A 26,989-nucleotide genomic window follows, 5' to 3' on the forward strand; every position below is an offset into this window, starting at 1 on the left:
GTTTAAACACAGGACTTTTACTTGTAAAAGGATATTTTCACAGTGTGGTATTAGTACTTTTTAAAGGATCTGAATACTTCTTCCACCACTTCTGCAGCTTGTTGTGCATCCTTTGAACGTTCCCGTCCAGACCTGGTTCTAGTGCTTTCCTAGTTTCCTGCGTACTACTGCGTTCAGTACTTTAACTCGTCCGTGTTCTCTCCCGCAGGGATCGGACCGAATCGGCAAGATCACGTCAGACGAAAACCTCGCAGACTCCGTTCACTCGCAACACTTCGCAGGTAAGGACTCATCAGAGGGGGATCTACCAAAACCCTGTCTGAGGTTTATGAGCTCTACCACCCTTAGGGGGACTTGTGTGGAACTAGTCTGGATGAAAGCGGAGTGCACGTATGAATAAATCCAGAGTGAGAGGTAAGGGATGACACATTAGCACATGGACAGTACTGTACTTTAAAGTAAATTTAAAGATATTATTACTCTTAAGTATTCCCATTTTTATATTTCTACTCACTATATACTCAAATACTGTACTTTTTACTCCATTACATTTATTTCACAGCTATAGTTACCAGTGATTTTACAGTACATGCAACACTTAAATACTCAGTATATACAGTAAAGTATTTAAAATTAGCTTTTGGTCAAATGTTCCATTCAAACTCTTTTCTAATCCCAAAACTAACTAAAATATATTTTAATAATATGTAAACTATGTAAATGAAAATCTTTTATCTATTTTTATTCTTAAGTAACTTCTAATATTTAGATAATGTTACACGTATGTTTGTGTGCATTAACCCCAGGAAGACTACAATAACAACAATAATCCAATGATTTAATAAGTATATTATTCTGATATGTATTAGTGCGTTACATTTTTATAGGGTAAATATTTCTTTTATGAAAGATGCTCATTTTCAGGGCAATATGTAAGATACACAAACATTTCTATTTGTGCGTGAGAAAATAGAATTAAAAGAAAATGCAGATACACACAAATGTTTCTAGAAATAGGTTTATGTGTGATTATGTTTATAACAGTTTTCTACAAGTTAAACAGTGATAACTCATATATACAGTAGATATATGCAAAAGTACTTTTAATTGTATATAAGTTGATTTATCATTATGTTTATAATTAACTTTTGCACATGCACATGTGTATTAATACTCACATATTAATTGTAATGTGTACTTGTATACTGTGGGATTACTACTTCACTAAAGGATCTGTGTACTTCTTCTTTGCTACAAATCTGCAACAATCCATAACAATTTTACTGAAACATAATTTGCATATTGAGGGAAATAAATTGGGTCACGCCTTAATTAGCATATCAAAGGTGAATAACCGAGAACCCCCCCCCCCCCTCCCCCCCCCCCCCAAGGAATATCCATTCAGAGGCTTCAGTAAAAGGTGGAATAAATAATGTGGATTTCATTCATATACAATGTATTTCTTAATCCCTGTTTGATGGATGGATAGATGGATGGATATTGTTGTATTGTCATTCAATGGTTCCACTGTTAGTTTTATATTCAGTTATGACAATAAAAAAGAGAGTTGGACAGCTGCATGAATATTATTATTATTGCACCAAATGAATGGCTGCATATAAAAACAGTTATTGCACGGTTAAAAAAAATAGATACTGTTATTGCACATGTTTATCAATAAGAGTTATTGCAGTGTCACAGTTCACATAAGGCTCACTGTGGGGGGTTATTAAGGGGTTAATCTGGAGTCTGATGGCTGTAAAACCTCCTGCCAGAGGGCAGCAGAGAAGACAGTCCATGATGGGGATTTGGGGTCTTCTGGGATGTTTTGGGCCCGGGTCAGACAGCATCTGTGGGGGGGGGTCCGGATGCCAGGCAGTGATCCGATGATCTCTCTCTGATGTGTTTCCTTCCTTTCCATGGGGGCTTTTCATTTATTCATTCCTACATTTCCCCCCTGTGCCAGTCCCTGACTCTGTGCTTGCCCTGCAGGGTCCGGTGCGTCCACATACACCCTGGACAGCGGCATCGGGACCTTCCCCCTGCCCGACTGCAGCAGCGGTGCGGCAGGACGCGGCCTGTCCAAGACGAGGGCCGGGGCCGAGCACCACTCCTCGGGCTCCCCGGGGAGGGCCGGCCGACGCTCCCGCACCCTGGACCGAGAGCCCACGCCGCAGGAGGAGGTCTACGTGCCCCACAAACCGCTGATCCCCACCATTCAGTACGGCTCGGTGCTGGAGGGGAGGAGCTCGGCCGCCGTCATCCACGAAGGTGTCGTAACACTCTCCCTCATTCACAACAACTCAACGCGTCACCACGTCTTTTAGATGACCTCCTCACATAGGACTGTTAGGAACTTCTTACATACTGTAGCAGGGATGGACCCATACTGTGTTTCCAAGGCAGAAACCGATATTTGGGACTGATATGCATTCAGAGTAAAAATGAAAATCTTTTAGTCAAAATTCAGATTTTGAAATGTTACAAATTGCAACACAAAACTTAGTTTATATGCTTCAAGCAATTATTTAATGAATGAGACATTAAATTAGACTCAGAGGTGAGAGAAACCGAAGCAGAGGGACCGACACAGAGCCAAAGTAGATCATTTTTTATTCATTAACGTTATAGATTATCAGGCAAATAACACGCCGATACAGATAATATGCAAACTGCCAAGAAACGGCCCGAGAATCGGACTATCCCTCTACTGCAGTACTTTGATGTAGTCTGCAAACTCACACTGCTCTAATACAGAAACAAACTGAACATTAGTCTGTAAAAGAGGAGGTGTGGGTACTGTGTGTTGCTAGCTCTAAGAGTACTGCGAGGTACATGCTGTACCGTGGTACTGACCAGGAAGTAATACTCAGTCACGGTGTGAGGCACAGTGAAGGAAATGTAAGAACTGACTGGAATTTAATTTGTTTACATGTTTATATTCTTCAAAAAGTCTTCAAATATGTACTTTTTTTGTACGCAACATACACTCCTTGGTTTTTATAGTGAATTCTAATATGCTTCCAATTAATACATAAGAAATAATGTATTTAACCCTTGTGTTGTCTTTCCCTCAACATGAAAAAAAACTTTCTCCTATCTCAATGTTTTGTTGCTTTTCAAAAAAAAAAAGTATTCTGTTTTTTTTCAATATTTTTACCCCCCCCCAATGTCTTTGTCCCTTTTATTGACGTTTTGTCACTTTTTCGATATTGTAGCCGTTTTTTCCAAAGTTTTTGACACTTACTTCCAGTGTTTTTTTTTTTGTAGTTTTTGTCACTTTTTCCAATATTTTTTACGTTCCCCCCCCCCTTAATGTTTTGTTGCCTTGTTTGACATTTTTTACGTCCCATAATTCTGATATAAAAACACAAACAAACTTGGAAAAAGTCAAATTTTGTCAAATTTGACAACATGAGGGTTAAAATATTATTATTAATATTAAGTATTAGGGTGTTAGCATGTCAACATACCGTGTGCAGTTCAGGCTGATGAGAATGTCATTAACTAATGCTTTAAAACATTTAAATTGTGATGTGACAACCATGACTATCTGCTCATTTCAATGAAAAACCACAAATGTAAACCTCAGGGCGGCGAAGAAGAACTCCGACATTAAGACTCCTTCTCTGATGTCATGGCAACTCATCCCCGATGATAGATTGTGTTTAGTAATGACGTGTCTACATCACTCCATCTTCAGACAAAGAGGCCAGTGGAGCGAACATGTTCTCCCCCCGATCGAAGACCTGGACCTTCCCCAACCTGAAGACCCCGGCAGGACCAGCAGAGGTTTACCTGGCAGTGGAGGAGGAGGAGGAGGCCGTTTCTTTTGGATCTCCATTCAGAGGGGTACAGATAGTAGTTTAATCTGCATTAACACACATATATACCTCTCTCTCTCAAATTGCTTTATTGGCATGAATGTCAGAAATAACAAGCCAAAGCTCAGGATAATAAAGTGAGCAGAAATGCATATGTGCAATTCATTGAGTAAACCAAAATCTATACATTTAAGATTAAAAAAAACAGGAAATCAGCAACAGTAACAATCAATATCCAGTAAGATGTCTAGTGTCAAATGTAAGAAAGAAGACAAAGACAGAAGCAAACAAACAAACATGAGAAAGCCATGAAGCAGAGGACTAGCTGAGAAGGCAGCGTGGACGGGGAGATGAACTCCAGATGTTAAATGTTGTCTCTCAGGCTGGGACGTATCTCGCTGCTTTTTATCTCCGTTTTAGATGTTGCATTTTTGTCCGGTCAGAGATTGCATCTAAATCTGGGAGTGTGCGTTTTAAAGGAACTGAGTTCTGATGTCGGTGTATGTGCTACACTGAAGCAGTCTAATATATAGATTCTTTATGTTATGGTCTTTGATGTGCATGTCACAAAAAAATGTAATTTAAAAAAGTCATAGTATGTTGTAAAATAGTTCCAAAAAGTCATAGTATAGTTTGTTATAAAAAGTGTCATCAAAGTTATAGTATGTCAAAAACATTATTAAAAGAAAGTCATAGTATGTAATAAAAGTATCATTAAAAGAAAGTACTAGTATGTCATAAGAACTCTAAATAAAACTCTTAACAGAGGAAAATAGCAGAAAGCTCAGGAAGAGAAACAGAGGGAGCCCTCATCCAGGACGCAGAGATGCAGTTATGTCTTGTATACCTAGTAAATCAAAAAAGCTAACTTATGGAACATCAAGACAGGAATATAATAGTCAAAACTTTTATTCCTGTTTTCTACCCAAATGTGTGTTTTATGAATCTATTCTTACTGAGAAACTGCTGTGGAGGAGCATGCTAAAAGGACTAATCTGGGTCACTTACAGACTCAAATACTTTGCCCGCAGTAAAGGCGAGATACATTTTTAAATCTGCACTCACATCTTACATAATGTAAAAACACAGAACCACATTCCCCCCTTAGAAATTATTAATTACCTGAATATTAAATATTCTAAGTTGGATGATTTATGTAACCCACTTCTTTTTTTTTTCCTTCTTTTGCACCTGAAGGCGTTACATCAGATGAAATCCATGACCTAAATGTTTCTCAACCCCCTCTGCATCCTTTCAGAGCGTGAAGGCCGGCGGCCCCTCCTCCAGCCGGGTAGTGGACCCGGGCAGCCTGCCCGTCCCGGTCCAGTCAGGGATGAGCCGCAGGGGGAAGACTCGCACGCCCAGCGTCCCCGAGATGAGCCGGGAGGCCGGGCTAGAGCTGCTCAGGGAGCGGCCGGAGGAAGCCCTCTCCCCGAGCCGCCCTCAGGTCCTGGAGACCCCCGAGTCCCTCAGCGATTCTCTGTACGACAGCCTGTCGTCCTGCGGCAGCCAAGGATGATCCAGCCAGTCCTCACCGCTCTGAACTCCACGGTGACGCTTTGAGGACAAGAAACTGTCCCCTGTCCTCCAGACTAACGTGGTGATGCTCTCTCATCACGTTTCTTGGTTGCAACTGGAAAGATGGATCAATAGACTTCTCAGGATTTCAAAATAGAAATGAAGCCAAAAGCCACCCCAAATAATATAGGTTGTTCACTTTTTTCACAATCAGACTCGACTGTGGACACTCTTTAATTCATGTATACAGGACTCAAACGCATGGCTAAGCTAATGATTAGCACAAAGTTGTCCCTCCTGGTGTCTTCTGTTTTAAATCATCCCGGTGGATCTTTGTTACGTCCATCAGGAAGAGCAGATCAGTTCAACAGCTGATCTGGATCAATCCGTTCTGACCCGGACATCATTTCACACACAACGTACTGGAAAACTAAACCTGAAGCTCCCTTAAAAAAAAAAAAGAAGAATGTTCATGTCTGTGATTCTTTGCTAAACTCATGCATTGCAATTTTAAATGTACAAACAATTTTATTGATCATGTTGATATTGTTTTTGCGATCGAGGATTGGTTGTCAGAATATGTCTGTTTTAAATCATAATACATTTAAAGGTAATATATACCAGCAATAATAACAGATAAGAGAAATGGCTACACTATTCAATGGATATTTCTATTATTTATTTTAAATGTACATCATTTGCAGTCATTTTTTTTTGTAATCTGTGAAAATTGCAGTCTCCTCGCTTAGATTATGTTCATATCTTGTTTCCACATCGCTGTTGCCGTCCGTTCCCTAGCCAATAGAGGTCCTACGTACCTACTGCCGTTTTACAACTTTCTAATTAAAATGTTTTGATTTACTGTGTGTGTGTGGTGTGTGTGTGTGTGTGTGTGTGTGTGTGTTGTGTGTGTGTGTGTGTGTGTGTGTGTGTGTGGTGTTGTGTGTGTGTGTGTGTGTGTGTGTGTGTGTGTGTGTGTGTGTTGTGTGTGTGTGTGTGTGTGTGTGTGGTGTGTGTGTGTGTGTGTGTGTGTGTGTGTGTGTGTGTGTGTGTGTGTGTGTTGTTGTGTGTGGGTGTGTGTGTGTGTGTGGTGGAGGGGTGTATAATTGTGGATATGGTGTGGGTGTGTTTTGGTATGTGATGTTGTTTGTGTGCGTCGTTCATTAATTGGCCGGTTTTGTAAGTGAAAAGGTTTATCAACTAATTTACAAATAGTGATGTCAATGACTATGGAGAATCAGTGAAACTCCTTTTTCAACTAGAATTTAACAAATTTATATGATGAAACTGTAAACAAAAATCTTATGATCACTTTGGTTTCAAATTTCAATTCACTCCATAAAATAAATTCTTCACAGTATACTTCCAAAAAATTGTAAAGGTTAACATCACATCATTTGGCAAACTAATTTCTAGACAACAGATATTTAGAGAAATTTACACGGGGGGGGGGGGGGGTCGGGGTCGGAGGAGCTCGCCTGCTATCCAAGATGAAGCTGTGGACAGATGGCGCCGACTCGTCATGACTGACGGGCTTTCAGGGTCAGGGTTTCCATTCTACTCAATGTTGGTCACAAAACGATATTGGTGGGAGCAAAAAACAATTACAGAGAATTTTCTAGAGGGGGGGGGGGGGGGGGAATCTGTTGTCAAAATCCTGGGACAAGTACTTTGTGACACTCCACTAAAGAGAAAGGCGGATAACTAAAAATAAGCAAATCAACAATTGAAATTACAAAACTTGAACTAAAACCATGGGCAGCCGTAGAAGCCTGCCAGGCCCGCTGAAAGGAGCCCGCCATGTCATTCGTTTATGGCACTAAACAACAACAAGTACCTTCATGGGGGGGGGGGGGGGTGCTCAGCTTCTGGGAGCCTTCGTAGGGCAACGCTTCTCTCTACAGGCCAAGCATGTTCACTGCAGCGTTAGTCTACTTCTCCATTCACAGCCATGATGGGGACTAGCATTAGTTTACCGTTAACTTACATTCAACCCTTGTTGTAAGTTTGAGAAGAAAATCAAAGAAAGAAAGAATAATGTAAGACCACAGAGGAGTTAATCAAATAAATGAAGACAGAAAGTGAAAAGCACCAAGTGCGTTGCAAATTGTGCCTCTTCTGACAGTTTTTAATTTCCAAACCTTCTTTACTTCTTCTCCTTCTTCTTCTCCTGAAATAGAACAATAATTAGAGTTATGAGACATTATGAGACTCTCAGAAATTAAATGTTTATGAAAACAAAGCAACACATTTTCTGACTTTATTTTAGTGGTAGTGAGCCATGCAGATGGACGTGGTGAGGAGTGTGTGCTGATAGTTTGGAAAGTTGAGTCATTACTCAAATAAGATCAGTACAACTCTTAACATTAGCTGGTAAACGTAATTGTGGGTTAGCCCAGTGTTTAACGTTAACTCTACTTGGATCAAAACAATTATGCTGTAACTAAAATAAATTATACTGTAACTAAAATAAATTATACTGTAACTAAAATAAATTATGCTGTAACTAAAATAAATTATACTGTAACTAAAATAACGTCATGAACGTTCCCGCCCAGCATGAGCTCGCTGCGGTCAGCGTGGGACTCAGCGTGAAGCTAGATCGATCGATATTGAAATGTATCAATAAATAAAGTCTCTGCCGTATCACCGTGTTGTCAGTAATGACTGAATGACGCCATGTGCAGAAAGAAAGCTGTATTACGGTTACTGAGTATTATTCTCTCTGCGACGTTGTATGATTTACAATTACTCTCGAACGTATCATCTGGGGTCCCGAGGAACGAGAGAGGTCAAAGGTTTTATTAATAAAATAACATTTCTCTGGGTTTGAACGTTGTTGGAAACATTTAGGATAGTGTAAGTACACAACTCAAAATATATAACATAGGTATGGTCGTTTTTAGACATTTTAACGCAGAGACGTTCCATATTCTACCATTAATCTTACAATTATGTTTTCAATTAATCGTTGAGTCTATAAAAAGGCCAAAAAGGTTTGGAAACCATTGGTATAATCTTTAGCAATGTATTGTATTTTGGAATATTATATGTCTTTTTATTGAGAAGTAACTGGTGACTGTACCTGCCAAATAAATGTAGAGAAGTAAAAGATACAAACGTTCTCTCTGAAATGTAGCAGAGTAAAAGTGCATAAAGTACAAGTACCTCAAAACTGTACTGTACAGTACCACCATGAAATACAATGGAGGTGAATCAAACTCCCATTTTAGTGATAAATCACATTTTAAATATTCAGTCTTCATTAGTCTTCATTAGTCTGTCTGTTGACTAGAAACCAGATATGCTGTCGTGGAGTTCTTGACATGTCATTTGCTTTCTATTGTTGTGTCCCCACCGCAGTACCATGGTTTAGTTTGTGGTGCACACAAGACTCAGATATTTTGAGACCTCAGCAAAATGAAACCAAAACTATTTGCATGGCTAGATTCTACCAAGGTTAAATAAGAAAATATGTATTTTGTGATTGGGATGAGCCAGCCGTACTGTTCAAATCCCCAAAAACTAAAACTCAAGACCTTTTCGCCTGAGGGCTGAACTTATGGAACAGTATCATTTATTTCTTGTCTTTCTTGTAGGAACATTAAAACTCTGGGGCTGGCAATAGCCTATATAATATATATATAGCCTATATTTTGTTATTGTCAACAAATCCCTTGAAAACCACAAAACCAACAATGCATTATAGACCGGCGTCTCTCAGTACTTCCTGGTTTCCCGACCCTGTCCCCGGGAAAACCCACTGGTTCCTACAGAACATCAGAAATCTATACAATCGGGTCCCAAATGTATGCTTTCATTTAAGAAATTAAAGACTCAGTGATGCCCTAATGCATCTGGTTTCATCTGGAGGGAATCATGGGGTGGCTTGTGGCCTGGAGGTAAAATGGTTGCCCCACAACCACGAGGTTGCCGGGTCAACCCCAGGTCATGCGGCCACATGCCAAGTTGCTCCCCGGACGCTGTCCCCTGCTCCTAATACCTGGGATGGGTTAAGTGCAGTAATGCAATATAATTTGTGAGATTAAGAATAAAGTTTGATCCTACTTTTTTTTTTTTTTTATGCATTTGCAGTATACTGCCTAAAGTACCGGCATTGATATCTGAAGTACTGGAGTTTATGCACCGATCCGATACCACGTAATAAAGCCCTAAAGAAAATCTATGTTAAAGTACTTTATGTTCTCTTTCCGTTATGATAAAGTTTTGCGGCATTCAATGTTTGAGTTTGTTTATATTTCACAAAGACTGTGAGTCCCATCCATCCAGGGGTAGCAGTACAGCTGTTAATACATAATCAAATATATGGCCCACTAGTGTCGGATCAGTACTCGTATCGACCGATACGCAAGTTCAGGTATCAGGATCAATATCGGGAAGTAAAATATGGTATCGGACCATCTCTATGTATTAGTGACTATATTTCACAGCAGGACAGCGTTTGTGAGATTGGGTCAAAAATAAAAATGTGTTTTTAATAATTTTTTGGACAATAATGGAGCTCTATGGCACAGAGAAATTAAATAGTTCAGGATTTGGAGACAGAAAATATTTGCAAGTAGGATTCCTTCATTATTGCTTTTGGTTTTTTCATTGGATTTGCTGACAAAAAAAAAACCCCAATATGACCAGACGTATCCATTAACTTTAAAAAATAAAAAATAAAAACCAAAACACTCGGTACCTTATCGTTCATTGCGAGGATGACCATCAGTTTCCTGAAGATGGTGATGAAATCAAGGAACAAGTCCACACAGTGCCTTCAAAAAACAAAGTACATCAAGTTTATTTTAGAATTATTACATATGCTTTTGGGGCAAAAAAAATTAAACAACCCAAAAGATTACCAAACATTATTTAATATCTCTAGATTAAAGATCATACAGCTGTAAAACGTATCCACTCATCAACCAAGGGCAGAACTCATGTAGCACTTTGGTCTGTAGTCTTTTGTTATTGTAGGAAGTGATGCTCATTGAACGCCTCACTGTGGGATGATGTATTTGCATGATATTTGCTTTTGGCAGGTGTCAGCCAACAGATAAGGAAATATAAGAACAAGTCCTCACCAGATGTAGTCCTTGTCTCCGTTCTCTGCTTTCTCAATGATGAGCTGAGTGTCAAACAGGACGAAGCCGCACATGATGAGCAGCCCCAGGTACATGTGTGCCTGTCGGAAGAAATAATAAACAGAATATTACCCAGAAACATAATGGCACAAACGTCTAGCTAATCAAACGTGCAGTGAGGAACAGAGCAACTTGGTTCAGCTACCTTAAACAGCATCACAGATCCAAAGAACATGTTCATCACAGACATTAGGAACAGGAGGGAAAGGCCAGACATCAGGGTGCCTTAGAGGAAGAAGAAGTTAAGGTAAACGACATAAATGAGTTCATTATTCTGCATAATGGCCAAAACATGGGTGGAATCTCATGTATTGTTGTAAATTGTTGAGAAAAAGCAGTATATAGTGTAGCGGGTCCCAACGGCCTTTACCTCCAAGGAACAGGTAGCTCCTGCGTTTGGCGTAGAGAGCGCTGAGCGTGAAGCAGATGAAGATCACAGAGGTTCCCATGAAGGCCGTCACGATGATGCTGAGGAGAAAAAAAACAGATCAATCTATAGGTTTTCAGTAAATACTCACTTTCAATTATATGTGTACAGACACATAGCTACCAATCATCACATAATACTCTTCTCATTAGTGCTGGGGAGTATACTGGTCTATATAATTACTCATATGATATAAATTTTTCATATACCGCGAAGAGCGCTACAGCCGAAGTATCCGCAAGTGAATTGAGACCGGGCCCTCGTTAACTGTGAACCCTTCCACTCATGTTGGTAACTTTATAACACAACAATAAATTTTAACTCTCTTTAACGTTTATTGTACTACTTTGCAGTTTTCACCTTAAAAAGTAGTTTAGATTCTGTATGTTTCATGCATTCTCCTTCATACAACGTTATTGTATAATGTTGTTGAACCAAGCAAACCCTTTAGTTATCAATTTTAGTAAACATAATGATATGTTCTATGTACTCCTGACAATAGAATAAGCCATTAACGTATAGAAAGGCCCAGTCAAGCAAAATCTTAAAAAATACTGTGATACAAATTTTTGCACTGCTTCTCTTTACCGTTTAGTTTTATAATTTTTAACTTTTAGTCAACTAGCTGCTACTTTTCCACATACCTCGGATTAACAGCAATGACAAAGTCCAGTGTGGGGCCAAGGCCAACACCTGGAGAGGGACACAGGAAGGCAAACACCGCTATTGGACTTACATGACAGTAAATACCAAAGCTGCTCTGTTTACATGCAAAGTGACACTTGTTTTCCTGCAACATAACCACATCATTATTGCTTTACCTGTGAGGAAGGCAAATCCTGCGAGGATAGCCAGTCTTTTCTTTTCTGTCTCAGAGTTGTGTGGCGTCATGGCGAGCCAAAACATCATCCCCAGGGAGGCGAGCACAGACAACATCCCTCCCTGAGAACAGTGGCACAAGGTTGGAATGGGGTAGGAACAATTGTGGCTATGATATTGACCATTCAAGGTTTCTCCTCTCCTGCAAAAAAGTGCAGTGTCATATTCTCACAACAACAGGTTTAATATCGCTGAAGCAACAGGACACAAAGATAAAATGTAAAGATTAGGCCTTTCAGGTGAATAAAGTTCTCTCTAAACATCTTATTGTAATTCTGATTTAAAGGCAAATTAAAGGCCTGTATTTCCACATGTAGTACTTACAGGTCAAAGTGATAAGTATTTACAGGTGTTTTATGCACTATGAATGTCTCTTATACCACCAAAAACTAAAGACCACCTCCACTAAAATTAAATATATATAAATACACTTTCCTGAAATTAAATATCAACTTTCAGAAAAGAAGAGCTGCTCTTTTTTACTATTTTATGTTTTACAGCAAAGGCAATTTATTTAATTGGTGGGGGCTAGAGTTTAAAACATCTAGTAACTAAATAAATTATGGAAAGAGATCCATTAGGATCTGGGTAGCTTTTCTGAACAGACACTGGGTAAAGCTGGAAAACGTTCCCAATATTCCATCATTATTAAATAAATATCGCAAACTGACATATTCATCTACAGTAAATTGTTTCAAGCACCAGATGACTAAACATAGTACACAAACTACTTTAGATAAGGTAGGATAAATATTCATCGCTGTCTGTACTTTGCTTAAGGGCACCATTTGCATTGATATACATTTTAAGGCTCGGCCTGGACAGGTAGACTTTGTTCTGTCTTGTTAATGTCACCTGAAAGAGGCGTGTCACGACGTGGACGTAGGAGCCAGCTGCAGCCACAAACATACAAACTGCCAGGCTGGAGTACACATTCTTCAAATGCACCTGGGTGGAATGAGATCTGACAAAAAAAAAAAAAAGATACAATAAACAAGGGCCGGGCAGTGGATGCCCGAGTTATAGTTGATTAATATAACATGACTGAGGTAATGTTTCACTGCATGCTTACGCACATTTGGGAGAACTTGAAGAGGGAGTCAAAGTTGATGTTCGGTCAAACACGTTCATGATGAAACAAGGGATTGAGATCTGCAGAGATTTTTGCACGGACAGTCTCCTTTGGAGAAAAATGTACATGATTACACTTCTAAAAACACTAAAAAAAAAAACTATTTCAGAACTATAACTGCAGCATTCAAAAGGTAGCACAGCTGCAACAAGTTGTTAATGACCAGTAGTGGAAAACAACAACCTACATTTATTAAAATACAATTTTCAGGTACTTCACTTGAGTATTTGCATTGTATGCTACTTTATACTTCTGCTCTACATTAATAGGGAACTACTGCACTTTTTACTCTTCCACATATAGTTAACAGTTATGGATATTTTCAGATTAAGATTTTACTAACCAAACACATGGTCAGTTGATAAAATATGCAACTACCCAACAGTATAGCATCAATATCCATCATCCAATAATCTAATAATAACACTGTCAGATGCCATTTTGCACGTTGAATACTTTTATAGCTAATATTTCTGTAGTTTCACTTAAGTAACGTTACAATTTTAGGGAGGAATTAACGCTACACTAAGGAGTATTTTGGTAAAGGGCACCGCTACTTTTCCATTTAGCAGTCAGTAACAGTTATCTAGCTAGTATAAATAATACTATGTCACGCACGCATGTCGCAAATCACAAGTGCGCAGTTTAGTCGGTTAGTAACATTACATTGCACAAGAGGTTGTGCGTTGAGTGCTTAGCAAGCTTTCGAACTACATGCTAACAATTCATGTTAACGCTAGCCGTTAGCTGGCAACAAAAGCAAATCATTGTATGTATAAATAAATAAGTACGAATCAGGGCAGTCGAGCAACAACCAAAAACAATTTGACGCATGACACTATCATATTAACAGCTAACGGTGCTAGCCAGCCAGCTAGTTACCATAGCTAATCGTTAGCTAAATAGCGAGCAGCCTGGCTAACGCTAGCTAACTACGCTAACGTTAGCTTGTCTAAATTCGACGACGCTCGTTCATTCTCACACATAACGACAACAACGTTACAGCTAGCATTAATAAGACACGAGGGCATTGGCCCAATATACCAGAAACAATTATAGCGTTTACCTCTGCTACTAGTTAGCTAACTAACTGTTGGCAGCCTTTCTTCTTCCTGCTTTACTTTCTTTAATAAAACAGTACGTGTCGCTCACAGTGGCCAGCTGGTGATGTCACCATGGAGACGCCCCGAAAATTGTACTCCTCATAAACAAACAAGTTGTTTATTTCATAATTACTGAACGTTGAGCCAAATTTGTCGTTAGCTACTCTTTACAGAGAAACCTTTAAGGCTATTTTGAATGAGTTTATTTTTAAACTACTCCTATATTTGCGGCATATTTAACGAAATGATGCTATACAAAAATATAAAATGCTGTAAAATTCGAAAAGCCCTAGCTACATCTGTATGAATATATCATAAAATTATGTAGGATTGCTGACTCCCGACTGACCACTTCTTCTTTTTTATTTCACTCTGTCATATGATTTCCTTTTGTTTTGCTTGTCGAGCGGTTGTTTTTAGTTTGTTGTTATCTGTAGTCTAATGAATATGTGCCTTTTTGATTGTGAATAATAATAATTAAAAAAAATAAATAACTGCATGACAACTTTTTTTTTTCTCCTTTTTTATTAAGCCTCTCACTGTGTTGTGATTTCCTTTGGTGGTTATTAACATGCGCAGTTGGACTTGTTGGAATCTGTATTCTCTCATCTGGGACGTGCATTTACGGTGCACTATAACCCAAAAATAAAATTGGTGTGAGTGTCACCCATTAAAGTACTGGTCCCGGTTCGTTATGGATATTTCTAATACTAGGATTGTGAAGGCCTTACACCCCCCCCCCCCCCCTTCCCCTCCCTCCCCCTCCCTTCCCCTCATACACCTAAAATGGCCGCCCCATTCCAAACTGTCACCAGCTAAACAGCGATTTGGTCGTTGTTGTTGTTTTGAGCCGTTTGAAGTTTCGACCAAATGTTCGATTAACGCTACGAAAACATGAACATCAGTCATTACAAACACGTTGCAACATGTTTCGAATATTTTAATTGAAATAATACATTTGATATAAACGCATCTCTATGTCTAGATTTATATTGGTTATGAAAAATAAAAAGTATGTTAAATTAGTGTCGGTTATTCAATAGACTGGTGTTATATTCACCCCAGTGTTATATTCTTCACTATTCTGTTACGGTTCCTGTTGTATTCTGATATTTCTCTGGGGTAAAAGAAGCAATAATAATTTAAATACACATAAATAAATAATATATACATATACTCCATTATATGTAAAGGCCCCACAAGCAAAACATCATGTCCTGCTTTTTTTTGTTTTTAATAAAAAATCTTAATCTGAAAAGTTACTATAGCTGTCAGATAAATGTAGTGAAGTACAAAAGTATATTTAATAACTTAAAGTAACCTTTTGGAAGTACTCAACTTAAGTACAGTGCTTGAGTAAATTCCACCACTGTACGTGTTAAAAATATAAAATGTATAAAATACAAAGATTTGAAAAGTTACTTAATTGTTGTATAAGAGGACAAAGAGCAAACCACACTAATACAGAGATGTGTCACAGAGGAGGAAAAGCATACACAAAGGTCGTATAATATTACCAATTTTTATTTCAAAATAAAGACTGGTAGCACCTTGTCTATTAGAGTTTTGGTCAGATAGGGTAGACAGAATGAGTGTTGGATTTATTCGGATACACAAAGGCAAATTGTGACTGTCTAAACAAATACTTTTGGTCATCACAACTGGTTCAATTTCATTGTCATATTTTACTATATAACATGCAGGCAAACAATTCCATCAGACAGACATAGAAAAACCATATAACCTAGGAACCATAACCCCACAAATATATGTTGTACTTGATTGGAAACTGAAAAAGAATATGTTTTCTTGCATGATTGAATCTTAGATTTGCATCTATTTGTTTATTTGATTTAACGGCTTATGTTTTTTTGCAATATCTATGAACTTGAACAGCAGAATGTGTTATTTAGGCACAGATAAGACAGTTTAACACAAGGCCAGCCTCAAAGTAGGCAAATGGATTACAATACAAAATGTTAAGCATTTAGAAGTACTGGACAATACAGATGTTTGGCCAATAAATATAGAAAAAACACTCACACATGCTTAAAAAAAATAATCAGATTTGATATTTTCAAGTGTTGCACTGCAAGTACCACAGCCACATGGCATTACACTCGCTCTTGACAGTGTTTTCTCACGCTCAGCATGACACATCAGAGTGTGTAGGCCTACAAATCTCTTTTCAGGCAGAACACCATTCTCTGTCCGAATTTCCAAGGCACAGTTTTGACTTTCAGCACTGTCAATATAAAACAAGTGCAAGTTGTTTGTCACATCGTAATAAAAGAAACACACAGTAACAAATGGACTATTATTAACCTTGAAGGAAAACTGTGGTGGCATTTCTGGTCGTCCTATGTGCCAACATATTCCAGTGTGTCTGCTTTTAGATTTCCCCCTATTTACGTAACTTATATCAATCTGATCACTAATGATGTATATTTGCATGGTTTGTAGAAATTATGTATATTGTACAAATACATAAAGTACACTGTTTTGCTGCCCATTGAAAGGTAAATAAGGCTACAGTAATGTTTACATTTGCAGAATACAATTATTGACTGGCTACTTAGAAACTACTGTCCATGTAATTAAGAAACTGGATTGCATAGAGGAACCATTTTCACCTTTTAAAAATAGATTTCCTTATAAAACAACCTATAAAAAGAAATCAATGAATGTATAAAATCTTGTGGGAATTTAAAAAAAGAGCTGTTTTTTTTTTTTTGTTCCTTAAAAAGGCACAAGAATAATTATAATAATTAAAAAACAAAATGTCCAAAAGTCAAGTCAGGGCAGGCAGGCTTCTGCTTTGGCAAAAGAACCACTTTAATATTTCTAACTGGAGTGATGGTGATGGGATTGCTTTGGTTGTTGTTTCCTGGTCTTTCAAATAGTGGTTGTCAATAATGTCAGCACTGAGGTTCTGAGGAAAAGGCCTCCGATTGCAATCTATATTTTCAGCTGTGCCTAACACATTGTGTTTTCCACGCTTGGAATTTCCTTAACCCCACGCTAATACAATTTTCTAAACTGAGGATTTTGTGCAGCGACTAGGAGAACTCTAGTATCTATTGTCGCTATAAGGTTCTGTTGTTGTTGATAAAGTTTTAAGCTCCTAACAAGAGCTGAGTGGGTCCACTGAGAGCTTAGTGTCCACGGAGCTGGTCCAGCTGGGTGTAAACATTGTCTGCTTGACTGAGTTCCTCAAACACAGGCAGAAGGTTGAGCAGCTCAGCGTCGTCCACGTCGTCGAACCATGACACCACTGGAACCTGAAGAAAACAGACCGTCACTCACAAACTTTGGCTTTGAAAGAAATTAATCACATATAAACTGAACTTGCCAGTTGAGCAAATACACTTAAGCAGTGTTTAAAGGTCCCATGGCATGAAAATCTCACTTTATGAGGTTTTTCAACATTAACATGAGTTCCCCCAGCCTGCCTATGGCCCCCCAGTGGCTAGAAATGGTGATAGATGTAAACCGAGCCCTGGGTATCCTGCTCTGCCTTGGAGAAAATGAAAGCTCAGATGGGCCGATCTGGAATCTTGCCCCTTATGAGGTCATAAGAGGAAGGTTACCTCCCCTTTCTTTGCTTGGCCCGCCCAGAGAATTTGACCCACCCATGAGAGAGAGACATCATGGCTTTCAAACGAGCAAAATGGAAGTCCACACCCCCAGCCTTGAACCTTGCCCCCCCTCTCTCCTCCTCAAAAGCTACAGACTCAGAAATGGCACATACTAAGGAAAGCTCATTATGGGACTGGCTCTAGTGGCTGGAGTTCTGATACAGTATTAGGAGACCAGTAAGGTCTATGTAAAAGAGACTTCAGATAAAGTATTAGGGACCACTAAGGTCTATATAAAAGAGACTTCAGATACAGTATTAGGAGACCACTAAGGTCTATATAAAAGAGACTTCAGATACAGTATTAGGGACCACTAAGGTCTATATAAAAGAGACTTCAGATACAGTATTAGGGAACACTAAGGTCTATATAAAAGAGACTTCAGATACAGTATTGGGGGACCACTAAGGTCTATATAAAGGAGACTTCAGATACAGTATTCGGGGACCACTAAGGACTATATAAAACAGGTGTGCAATTTAAACTTGACCTAAATATGTAATTCTGATTCTAATGTGTTTTGTATGTGCAGTGTAAATTTCTATAAATCAGAATTTGGAACTGAAACAATCAGCAACTATTATGATAGCTGATACATAGTTTTACAAGACATTTGGTGTATAAATGGTAGTTTTCACAATTACGATATATAGAGAAATGAATCCAAACATTTATAAATGATTAAAATAATCATTAGCTGCAGCCCTGATCAGGATGAAATTAGAAATACACTTTGAACATTAAATACCTCAAAACATCGAGGACTATATCATTTTAGAGAAAAACTTGAGTAATTTGTTCATTGTGTTTAATGTTGGGTTGAAACGTAATGTGTTGAGTGATGTTTATATTTTATGTCATCTATGATTTTGTAAGAGCTAATCTCACATTGCCAGACCTCCTTCTCATCAAACTTGAGTCTGAAGAAAATCTTTGTCCCTATCGTTTTTTTTTTTTCAAACTAACTTTTGTGCCTGAAGTTTTCCAGGCCTCTATAAGCTTGAAGAGACAGAGGTCTAAGAGCATGCGCCCCATCTTTTGAATGATGGATACCAATATGATTTATGTCATATTGTCAAAGCTATGAGATTTTTCTGACAGAAGGAGATGAAAACTCACAGCATTATTAGGGTGGAAGATGTAGGAGGCAGGGGAGTTATCCAGGATGAGGGTCTTGTGGAGGTCTCTGCCGAGGCGGCTTAAATCTTTGACATAGCAGCCCTGGTGGAAAACACAAGACTCCCGGAACAGCCGGGTCCGGAAAACACCACACTGATCCAGCAGGTCCGTCACTGGGTCTGCATACTGATGGAGCCCGGGGGAGGAGGGGAGGGAAAAGCAGGTTGGACTAATGAAGCACTTTCAACTCAAAGGTGTTATTCTTACAGCAAATAGCTAAGAAATAGCATCACACATCCAAATGTACTCATCTGGATGACGTTGCACCAGCTATTTAAAAACCAATTCCTACGTTTGTGTTGTGTGAATGATCTTTAAGTTCTTCGTAAATACTAAGAGGTTTGACTTGTGGTTTCCTAAACTGCAATGCACCAATAAAAACTACAGGAAGTCACTGTAGCATCACAGTCTGTAGCAACTGCCTTGGTTAATTTGCAGGATAAATGTGTTTCAGAGTTAGACGTATCATGCATTATAGAATGAGTGGGAGATATATTATGATGCTTACTTCACAGGCCCTATTTAGTCATTTAGTGTGGCGTTATTGGCATAACGTTTGATAGTCAGAGGTATACATCATTATTGAAAAAGCATTTTATCAAGTGCCATGTCAGATATGTCTCTTCTTAATTATTTGCATACAAACTGCAACTGTTTCCCTCATACTAGATACTTTTACTATTTATCTTGTATTCTTTTATCAACGGTCTATATTAATGACCTTAACTGTTTATTATCTAATATGGAATGGATGGAATGGGGAGGATATGGGTGGTTTGTCTATCAGTATGTGTGTAGGTTGTTTTTTTTAGGTCCCCTCAAGTTGTTTTGTTAACTGTCTTGTCTAACTGTGAATGTATTTTCTTGCCTTTAAGGACCCCCTCCAAAAACAAGATGCTACATCTCAAGGGGTTATTATTAATAAAGAGTTTCAAATATGTTGACCATATAATATCGCCTCTTCATCTACAATCTGCGGGCCATATGTTAGCAAGATAGCATTAGCTCTGTCAGATGGTTCAGTTGAAGATACAAGATACACTATTGTAGTACATAGGGGGGTGGAGGGGGAGGGGGGAATGGATACAGCACAGTATTGCAATATTTTCCATGGCAATACTGTATTGATACACAGACGCCACGTATCCATCTATTATTATATATGTGAGGGTCAGTTTGTCTGCTTAACAATCCCATTTTGCAGCAATATGAACAAACAGAGAAATGTATCTTTTTAGATGAAACAGATGTTGAGAAAGTTTCCTTTTGGGAAAATAGGTAAAAAATTGCAATATATCACAGAATGACGCAATATGTTTAAATCGCAATAATATTGTATTGTGACATAAGCATCACAATGATACTTATGTCACGATGTCTGGTGATTCCCACCCCTACCCACAACGCAGCATTCCCATCTAGATTTTTGTATGTGTAATTATTTAGTAACAAGTGTGGTGCAACGTATTTTAATGTATTTAAGCATGAATCTCCACTAACAATCAATGAGGTTATAAGTTAGAACTCCAAAAGAGATGAAGCAACCGGCTCCAGATGAACGCAGAAAAAAACTATAGCTTTAAGCGTGAGCGGGGTGTCTACTAAAGTGGCTAACAGCGAGTTAAGCAGCTCCTATGCCAGTGAAAAGGAGAACTAAACGGGCGAGAGAAAGCAGAACAACCTCCGAAAGATCAGACATGACATTAAACAAACAAATGTCTTTTTTTAGGCTGAGTTTCAGCATCTGATGTAAATTACCTTGGCAAGACTGGCTGTAAACAGCACACATTCAAACAATTCTCCCATTCTCTGCAGGAACTCATCCACGTAGGGCCTCTTCAGTACATACACCTGTAACACAGACAGACCATCAGTAAGCTGTCCCACCAACAGCTCTATTTCAATCTCATTTGATTGCCTTTACATTTGTATCATCAACTTATTGTTTCCGGTCCGTTGGCTGCTAATGGCCAGTTCCTGAAACAAGTAATCAAGAACAGGCCGTGCCGGTGTTAACCAGCCTATCCTGGATTACTTGAACCAGGCAGAGGCCCAAAGACGACCGCTTGCCAGCACATGGGGTCCCAGGAATCACATTTCTGAGTTAATTACATTTCCACATGTCCACTAGTGAGAAGCTGAACAAGTGGTCCAACACAGTGTGCAAGTATTTTTCACAGAGGCAGTAATGTGTACTGTATCACTTATACGTGGCATTTTAAATGATCTGGGCTGAAATGACTCATTTTCATGCTGATGTTTCCTGTTCAACATCTGGCCAGCAGAGGGCTCCTTGTGCCCGTCAAAACAAAACCTGGCTGATCAGTTCCAAGACCCATCCCTTTTCAGCTCAGCAACCACTGCAAACACATCAACATACTGTACTTACACAAGCACAGTTCCCTACACACACACACACACACACACACTAGTTTACCTGGTGTGTGGTCCCCTCTATCTCCACAGGCACGATGAAGTCTGCGTTACTTATAGGCTGAAGGGAGAACACAGAAGGAGATGGTTGGCATGCTCATTCACATGGCTGCGCTGTGTGCATTCACATGGCATTACATAACGACTCAACACTCCACACGGCTGCCATAAATCACAGTGAAGAGCCTCCACAAACAGCATGGCATTCACTTGATGTTCCTCAAGCACGTGAGATGGTTTCAGTGCAGGTACTCTAATACAGGTTAATAAAGAATCCCAGCAGAACCAGACCAATACACTACTGCTACAAGTATATATGAGATGCTTTCACTCAAACTGCACAATACTAAACTTATAAAAATGAGGCATTGACATGAAGAAAAATCCACTTATGTGGAGGTCAAGTGAATGATTTCTTTGCTTTGGTACCTTGAATGAGCTGTGCACCAGGGTCTCATCCAGGTCTATGACCACACATATCTTCCCCTGGTCCTGGGCCTCCACCTCAGGCAGGAGGCTAGGTTCACATTGCTGAGGAGACACACAAAGAATTTTAATTAATTTTAATTGCACCGTCCCACACACACCTACCTGTCTATAACTTGCCTTGTGCTGTGTTGATACCTCAGCAGCATGATTAGTCCTGATGGTAGAGTGATTAATGTGAAAAACAGACCTTGGCTGTTTAATGTTACCTCTGGGAAATTAGATAAGACTCAGTTTGAGAACTGCATGTATGTGTGGGGAAGAACGAGTGAGCCTCATTATTTACTGTAACAGCTTCTATGTTGGATAACTTCAGGATTAGCATATTTATGTCATTCATTAGATCTTCCAAAAGCACCTCTACGGGCAGGGAGAACACATTAACTTGATATAATCGCATTTTCACATGTCCAGTTTAGTTTGCATTTTTTATTGATTTTTTCTTATTGATTTATTTATTTAATTGTGTTTCTTTCAAGGCCCTTTATGACCACAGTCCATCTGAAATGAATCATTAATGTATTACATAACATAAAAAGAAAATCCGCTGAGGAAGGAAAGTTAAGATTGAGAACACATACTATACCCGAGCAACAGCAATTTTTTACAACTCAACAATGCAATGCAACATAACCCCTTCAGTGCCAGCGTTAAATTGGGTTTCATTTAACCAGCGCCTACAGATGCTGCTTCCTGTTTGCTTCTGATGCTGGAGGACGCTCCTCAATGTGGACCAACATGGCATCTCATTTAGATGCCTCTTCCATGGTCCTGAAGCTGTAATCAGGCTGGCAGTGTGTGCAGCAGGCGCTCAAAGCTTTATTTTTGTATCCACCTCAGCAGTTCCTGGGCACACAATGCCCGACTCTCTGCTCGCCGCCTGCCTAAAGGATTGGTAGTCGCTCTGTCGTTCTTATCTTCCTTGGAGGATCAAGTGTGAACATCAAAGTGATTCCATATCCGCAGACAGTTGCGGTTAGCTTTCAACATGTTAAGAGCAGGTGCAGCGGTGGTTTTAGCGCGCAGTTGTAAAAAAAAAGAAAAATACACTTGAAGACAATACTAAGCACATTTTTACAACACATGTTAAGTTTATTGCTACAGATGCCCAAACTATTCAAGCACCTCCTCTTTTATGGCGAGCAGTGTGTGTGTGTGTGTGTGTGTGTGTGTGGGTGTGACAAGGAAGTGAAATCTTAAATAAACAAGAATAAAGGCAGGACTGAACTGAGGGATTTCAAAAAATTGCATTTTCAGTGGTGTGAAACATCGCTGGAATAAAAATAATGTTACCTTGACAACTGTCCCATTTTCCTGCGACTCCAGCAAGGCCTGCTGGGAAGGTGTTGGTGGTGGTGGTGGTGGTTTGGGGCCATCCTGAGCTTGGAGGCAACAGAAGAGCGCTTTGAAGATGTTACAACTCCGAGGCTGTTTCAGGGCAGAGCGGCTCACCTGGCCTGTTCAGCGCAGAGAAAGAGAGACTTTCATGAGGAAACCAAGTAAAACTGCATGTTGTCAACACGGAAATGTTAAGTGGGACCTTGAATCACGCGTCAGAAATCCGTAACCTTGTTTGTTTTTCCATGCACAAACAGATGGGGATGGTATTATTAAAATCAATCACATAAATTCTGTGAAATTAGTCACGAGCGACTTGTAAAGGCACCATCCGTCCTGTGCCATCCTACAGGGATGGACACATGAGATGTGTTTTCAATGCGCCTGCCTCTGCTGGAAATGGCTGGTACGTGTTATATAATCACAGAGGGCGGGAAAACCCACACTTTTCAGCACTACCTTCAACAGAAAACACAGACAGAAAACATTCCAACCATTTTAAACTCCGAGACCTTTCGGGGCTGCCTGAAGCCAGCGAGGACCGACAGACGGCCAGTCAGCGAGCCAGACCTGCAGTCACACCTCAGCGCTCGGTCCAGGTCTTTGATCAGTTAGCATAATCCATGAGTGCCCCAGCCCCATACAAGGCTTGTAGAGAAAGAAAGAGAGAAAAACATTCTTGCAAGTCCCCTCTAGTGTGTTTCATCATGTGGGGACTTGCAAACGTAAAGCCATCTTTACAGAGCCATGATAGTAAACACACTCAGTCTCTAGAAGAAGAAGAAGAACTGGTGATAAACAGTCAAAAGTGGAGAGGGAGAGAGATTTCTTTCTACTAATCTACAGTTTCCATGCGGACACTCGCTGCTGTGAAGACATAATGCAGACCCACCAATGGCCATGTTACACAACATCATGTTTAAGAGACAAAGGAGCTTGATTTGGTAATGCCTCAAATGTCCTTTATTAGTCCTGCACACCATTTACCCCCTGAACATATCAAGATATGCCTTCAATATAATCCACATGATTAATGTGAATCCTGACAGCCAATCAGTGTTAAGCAGACCTATTGATTTCCCACAGGAAGGCAGTGCTGGCCATGTATGTATGACATAACAGTTAAAATCTAACGCATGTAAAAGGGTGGACAGATAACAGCAGATTAATCCTTCTATTAGGATTTTAATACACTCAGTTAATTAATTTAAAAAAATGTGAAGAAAAAAAAATACAGGGTGAATGCTTTTCTAAAGCAGTACCTGCAATCATGCAATATGCACGACATCAGCCACCAAGTAGTGAGGCAGAATCAATGAGAGAAGCCTGTTTCTAGCCGGAGGAAAGCGTGCAAACAACGAAATCTTTGAAACGGCGCTACAATGGGCGTGTGCAGAGGGGTGTGTTTGTGCATTCCGCTGTCAACACCGCGGGACCTGGTATGTATTTCTATAAAGTCGCACGTTAATCAGCAGCCATTCCAGACCCCCCCCCCCCCCTCCCCTCACCCTTTACACCATCGGGATTATGATTTAACACAGAAAACTGTGAGTGCTTGTCTAGTAAAATACAAACAGGAACAGTGCAGCAGTCTTTAATGCTACTGCCGCGCACTGATCTGTGACCCCCCCCCCCCACACACACACACCTAACTCCCACCCCCCTACACCTAAATATGAACACAACACCACATCATAGTTTAAATGAACCCAGCAGCTGGGTCTCACTGTACTATAATGCAGCCTGTGGTGACAGACAAGCTCCTCATGCTGTACCTGGTAGTAGTAGGATATGGGATGGTGCCAGACAAGCTGGAACCTGATCGACATAAAAATACACAGCAGCTTGGTTTTTTTTTGTTTTTTATAAGAGAACTGGCTATTATCACTAGCAGCAGAAGAAGATCTCAACCATAATCCATGATCACAACACCACATGTTCGGAGGCGACAGAGATTTACACACAAAAAGAGATCCAAACAGGATCAACAATAGCTAAGCTGTGGATGGCAAACCCAGTACATAATGGAGGCTGGGACCTTATAGATCCAACAGTATAGGGGCAACTTAGCTGTGGTAAACACATAATAACCCAGCTCGATGGATCATATTTTTTATTCTAGCCCTTTAAGATCTGCAGGTGAGGGAAAAACAGCTTAATAGAATTAGTAAATAAGCACATTGTGATTATTTTAGACTCGATGGCTATGTATTTTATAGTGCTTAACGATCTTAATATTATATTTTCTTGATGAGTGTAAAATTAAAAAGGGGCAATGCCGCGCTCAAGCAGCGTCCGCAGCGCTCAACTGTCAAATGGGCGACTCCAGGCGGTCTTCACACACCGACCATTATTCAGAAAACACGCTAATAATATCGCACCACATGAAGCAGATGGAATAATAATTCAAAGTGCACGCAGCGCGGGCGGTCTCACCTGTTTTCGGGGACACTTGAACGTCTTCTTTCTGCACTTGGGTGATAACAGAACTTTCCATCTGACAATCACGGAGCCCTCAAAATCCTCAAATCCTGTCCCCGAGCACTGATGGGCATCCCTCATTGGGTTCTATTGGCAAACCGACTCAATTATTCACCGAGGTAACTTGACATCCGCCTCAGGAACAATCCTCGATGGGAGAAGGATTTATCTTGTTCCTGGGTCCTCTTTATTTCCCCGCCGCTTCTTCTTCTTCTTCTTCTTCTTCTTCTTTCGGAGGTCCGCCGCCCGGGGAGGGAGCAAGGCACTTGGATATGTTTTTTGGAGGCTATTTGAGACTCTGCCAGCTCCGTCGTCTCGGGTTTACTACTACTATTACGGGGAATATCGCCGAGCAGCCCCCCTCTACCCGTCGCTGCGAAGTCTTCACTCTTGCACCAACAACATGGAGAATCCAGGCGAGAGAAGGAAAACAACCGAGGAAATGGGGCAAGGGAGGGCGGTTTCAAGCCCCCCCTTACTACAGATAAACAACACCGCCCGGAAGGCCTTAAATAGCGACGAAAAACACCGAGAGTCGACTTCTTCCGTCGGTCCCGATACAATAAAACGGATTCTCGTGTGCAGTTAGATGTAAAATATGAGTTTTGTTGTTGTCCGGGGCTTTGTTTTTCTACGGTTGGGACTCCGCGGGTGCCTTGAAACCGTGTCCGCGCCCTGATTGGACGCCCTGGACGGGGGGGGGGGCGTGGCCAATGCATTCCTCTCGTCCTGCTCGCGCCGCACCGAACACATTCCAGCGCTGCTCGAAAAATGAGATCACATTTGTAAATAATTTAAAGTCATGTTCATTTCGCAACGACGTCAACATATAGATGAAAACAGGCAGCGTAGTATGTATTAATTATGTTAAATTATTAGTTTTGAGGCAAGTAGGCTACCTTTGTTTTCATTATTTGTGTAGCCTATATGTTATTTTCTACAAATTGCATTTTTTGACTGTTATTCAACTTTAATAAATGTTTTAGGGAGATATTATTAATTAATGGTGGCCAGAATAACCATCTAAAACAAGACCTGTAGACTACTTAACGTTAATCGTTGCCTGTAATGTTTAATTTTTGGATTAGGCTATTGTCTGGAAATTGCACATTTACGTTTCACATTACATACATGTTCGTAAACAAGCATACAAATCGCAGTTTTAACGCGTAATATCGCGATATCACAACCCCCTGCTTAATAGGGGGACCAAAAACAGTGTTGAGGCTTATTAAATAACAGGCTTTTAAATAGATATATTTGGTAAAAACACTAAACATAGTGTGCATATGATGCATGTAACAGCTGGCAGATGTTTCCATGTGTTTTGAATAATTTGCTGGACCCCCTAAATCTGCACTGACTATCCCCCCCAACAGAAGAGTTGTGTTGGTGTATTTG

General features: G+C 39.9%; 4 protein-coding genes across 6 annotated transcripts in view; 1 reads left to right on the forward strand and 3 right to left on the reverse strand.

Annotated features, from left to right (window-relative positions):
• The window catches only part of nckap5l (NCK-associated protein 5-like), a 46,834-nt gene extending 40,631 nt beyond the window's left edge, over positions 1 to 6,203 (forward strand). For all 3 annotated transcript variants that reach the window (XM_032522146.1, XM_032522145.1, XM_032522144.1), the window contains 4 exons: positions 209 to 281; positions 1,993 to 2,271; positions 3,704 to 3,852; positions 5,083 to 6,203. In XM_032522146.1, coding sequence (XP_032378037.1) covers positions 209 to 281; positions 1,993 to 2,271; positions 3,704 to 3,852; positions 5,083 to 5,343 — 762 coding nt within the window. In that variant the 3' untranslated portion in view covers positions 5,344 to 6,203. The remainder of the gene's footprint in view (positions 1 to 208; positions 282 to 1,992; positions 2,272 to 3,703; positions 3,853 to 5,082) is intronic.
• Positions 6,204 to 7,488: 1,285 nt separating this feature from the next.
• tegt (testis enhanced gene transcript (BAX inhibitor 1)) lies at positions 7,489 to 12,929 on the reverse strand. The gene is given in 10 exon segments (XM_032522186.1): positions 7,489 to 7,512; positions 10,048 to 10,123; positions 10,433 to 10,533; positions 10,638 to 10,717; positions 10,863 to 10,960; positions 11,564 to 11,612; positions 11,741 to 11,861; positions 12,654 to 12,762; positions 12,875 to 12,911; positions 12,914 to 12,929. Coding segments are annotated over 10 exon segments (711 nt in total).
• The window catches only part of LOC116693279 (natural resistance-associated macrophage protein 2), a 44,961-nt gene continuing 25,672 nt past the window's right edge, over positions 7,701 to 26,989 (reverse strand). Inside the window, exons 17-18 of the transcript XR_004332881.1 lie at positions 21,427 to 21,428; positions 7,701 to 7,712 (exon numbers count right to left, since the gene is read on the reverse strand). The gene's annotated coding sequence lies outside the window, so the exon portion shown is untranslated. The remainder of the gene's footprint in view (positions 7,713 to 21,426; positions 21,429 to 26,989) is intronic.
• On the reverse strand, positions 15,542 to 26,229 carry ctdsp2 (CTD (carboxy-terminal domain, RNA polymerase II, polypeptide A) small phosphatase 2). Its single transcript, XM_032522185.1, has 7 exons — positions 25,544 to 26,229; positions 23,063 to 23,226; positions 21,713 to 21,814; positions 21,288 to 21,344; positions 20,609 to 20,701; positions 18,791 to 18,976; positions 15,542 to 17,314 (listed from the first exon to the last, which is right to left on the reverse strand). The coding sequence occupies exons 1-7, from the start codon at positions 25,602 to 25,604 to the stop codon at positions 17,189 to 17,191; spliced, it is 789 nt and encodes a 262-aa protein (XP_032378076.1). The 5' UTR covers positions 25,605 to 26,229; the 3' UTR covers positions 15,542 to 17,188.

Source organism: Etheostoma spectabile, chromosome 7, assembly GCF_008692095.1.
Source record: "Etheostoma spectabile isolate EspeVRDwgs_2016 chromosome 7, UIUC_Espe_1.0, whole genome shotgun sequence".
NCBI lineage: Eukaryota > Metazoa > Chordata > Actinopteri > Perciformes > Percidae > Etheostoma > Etheostoma spectabile.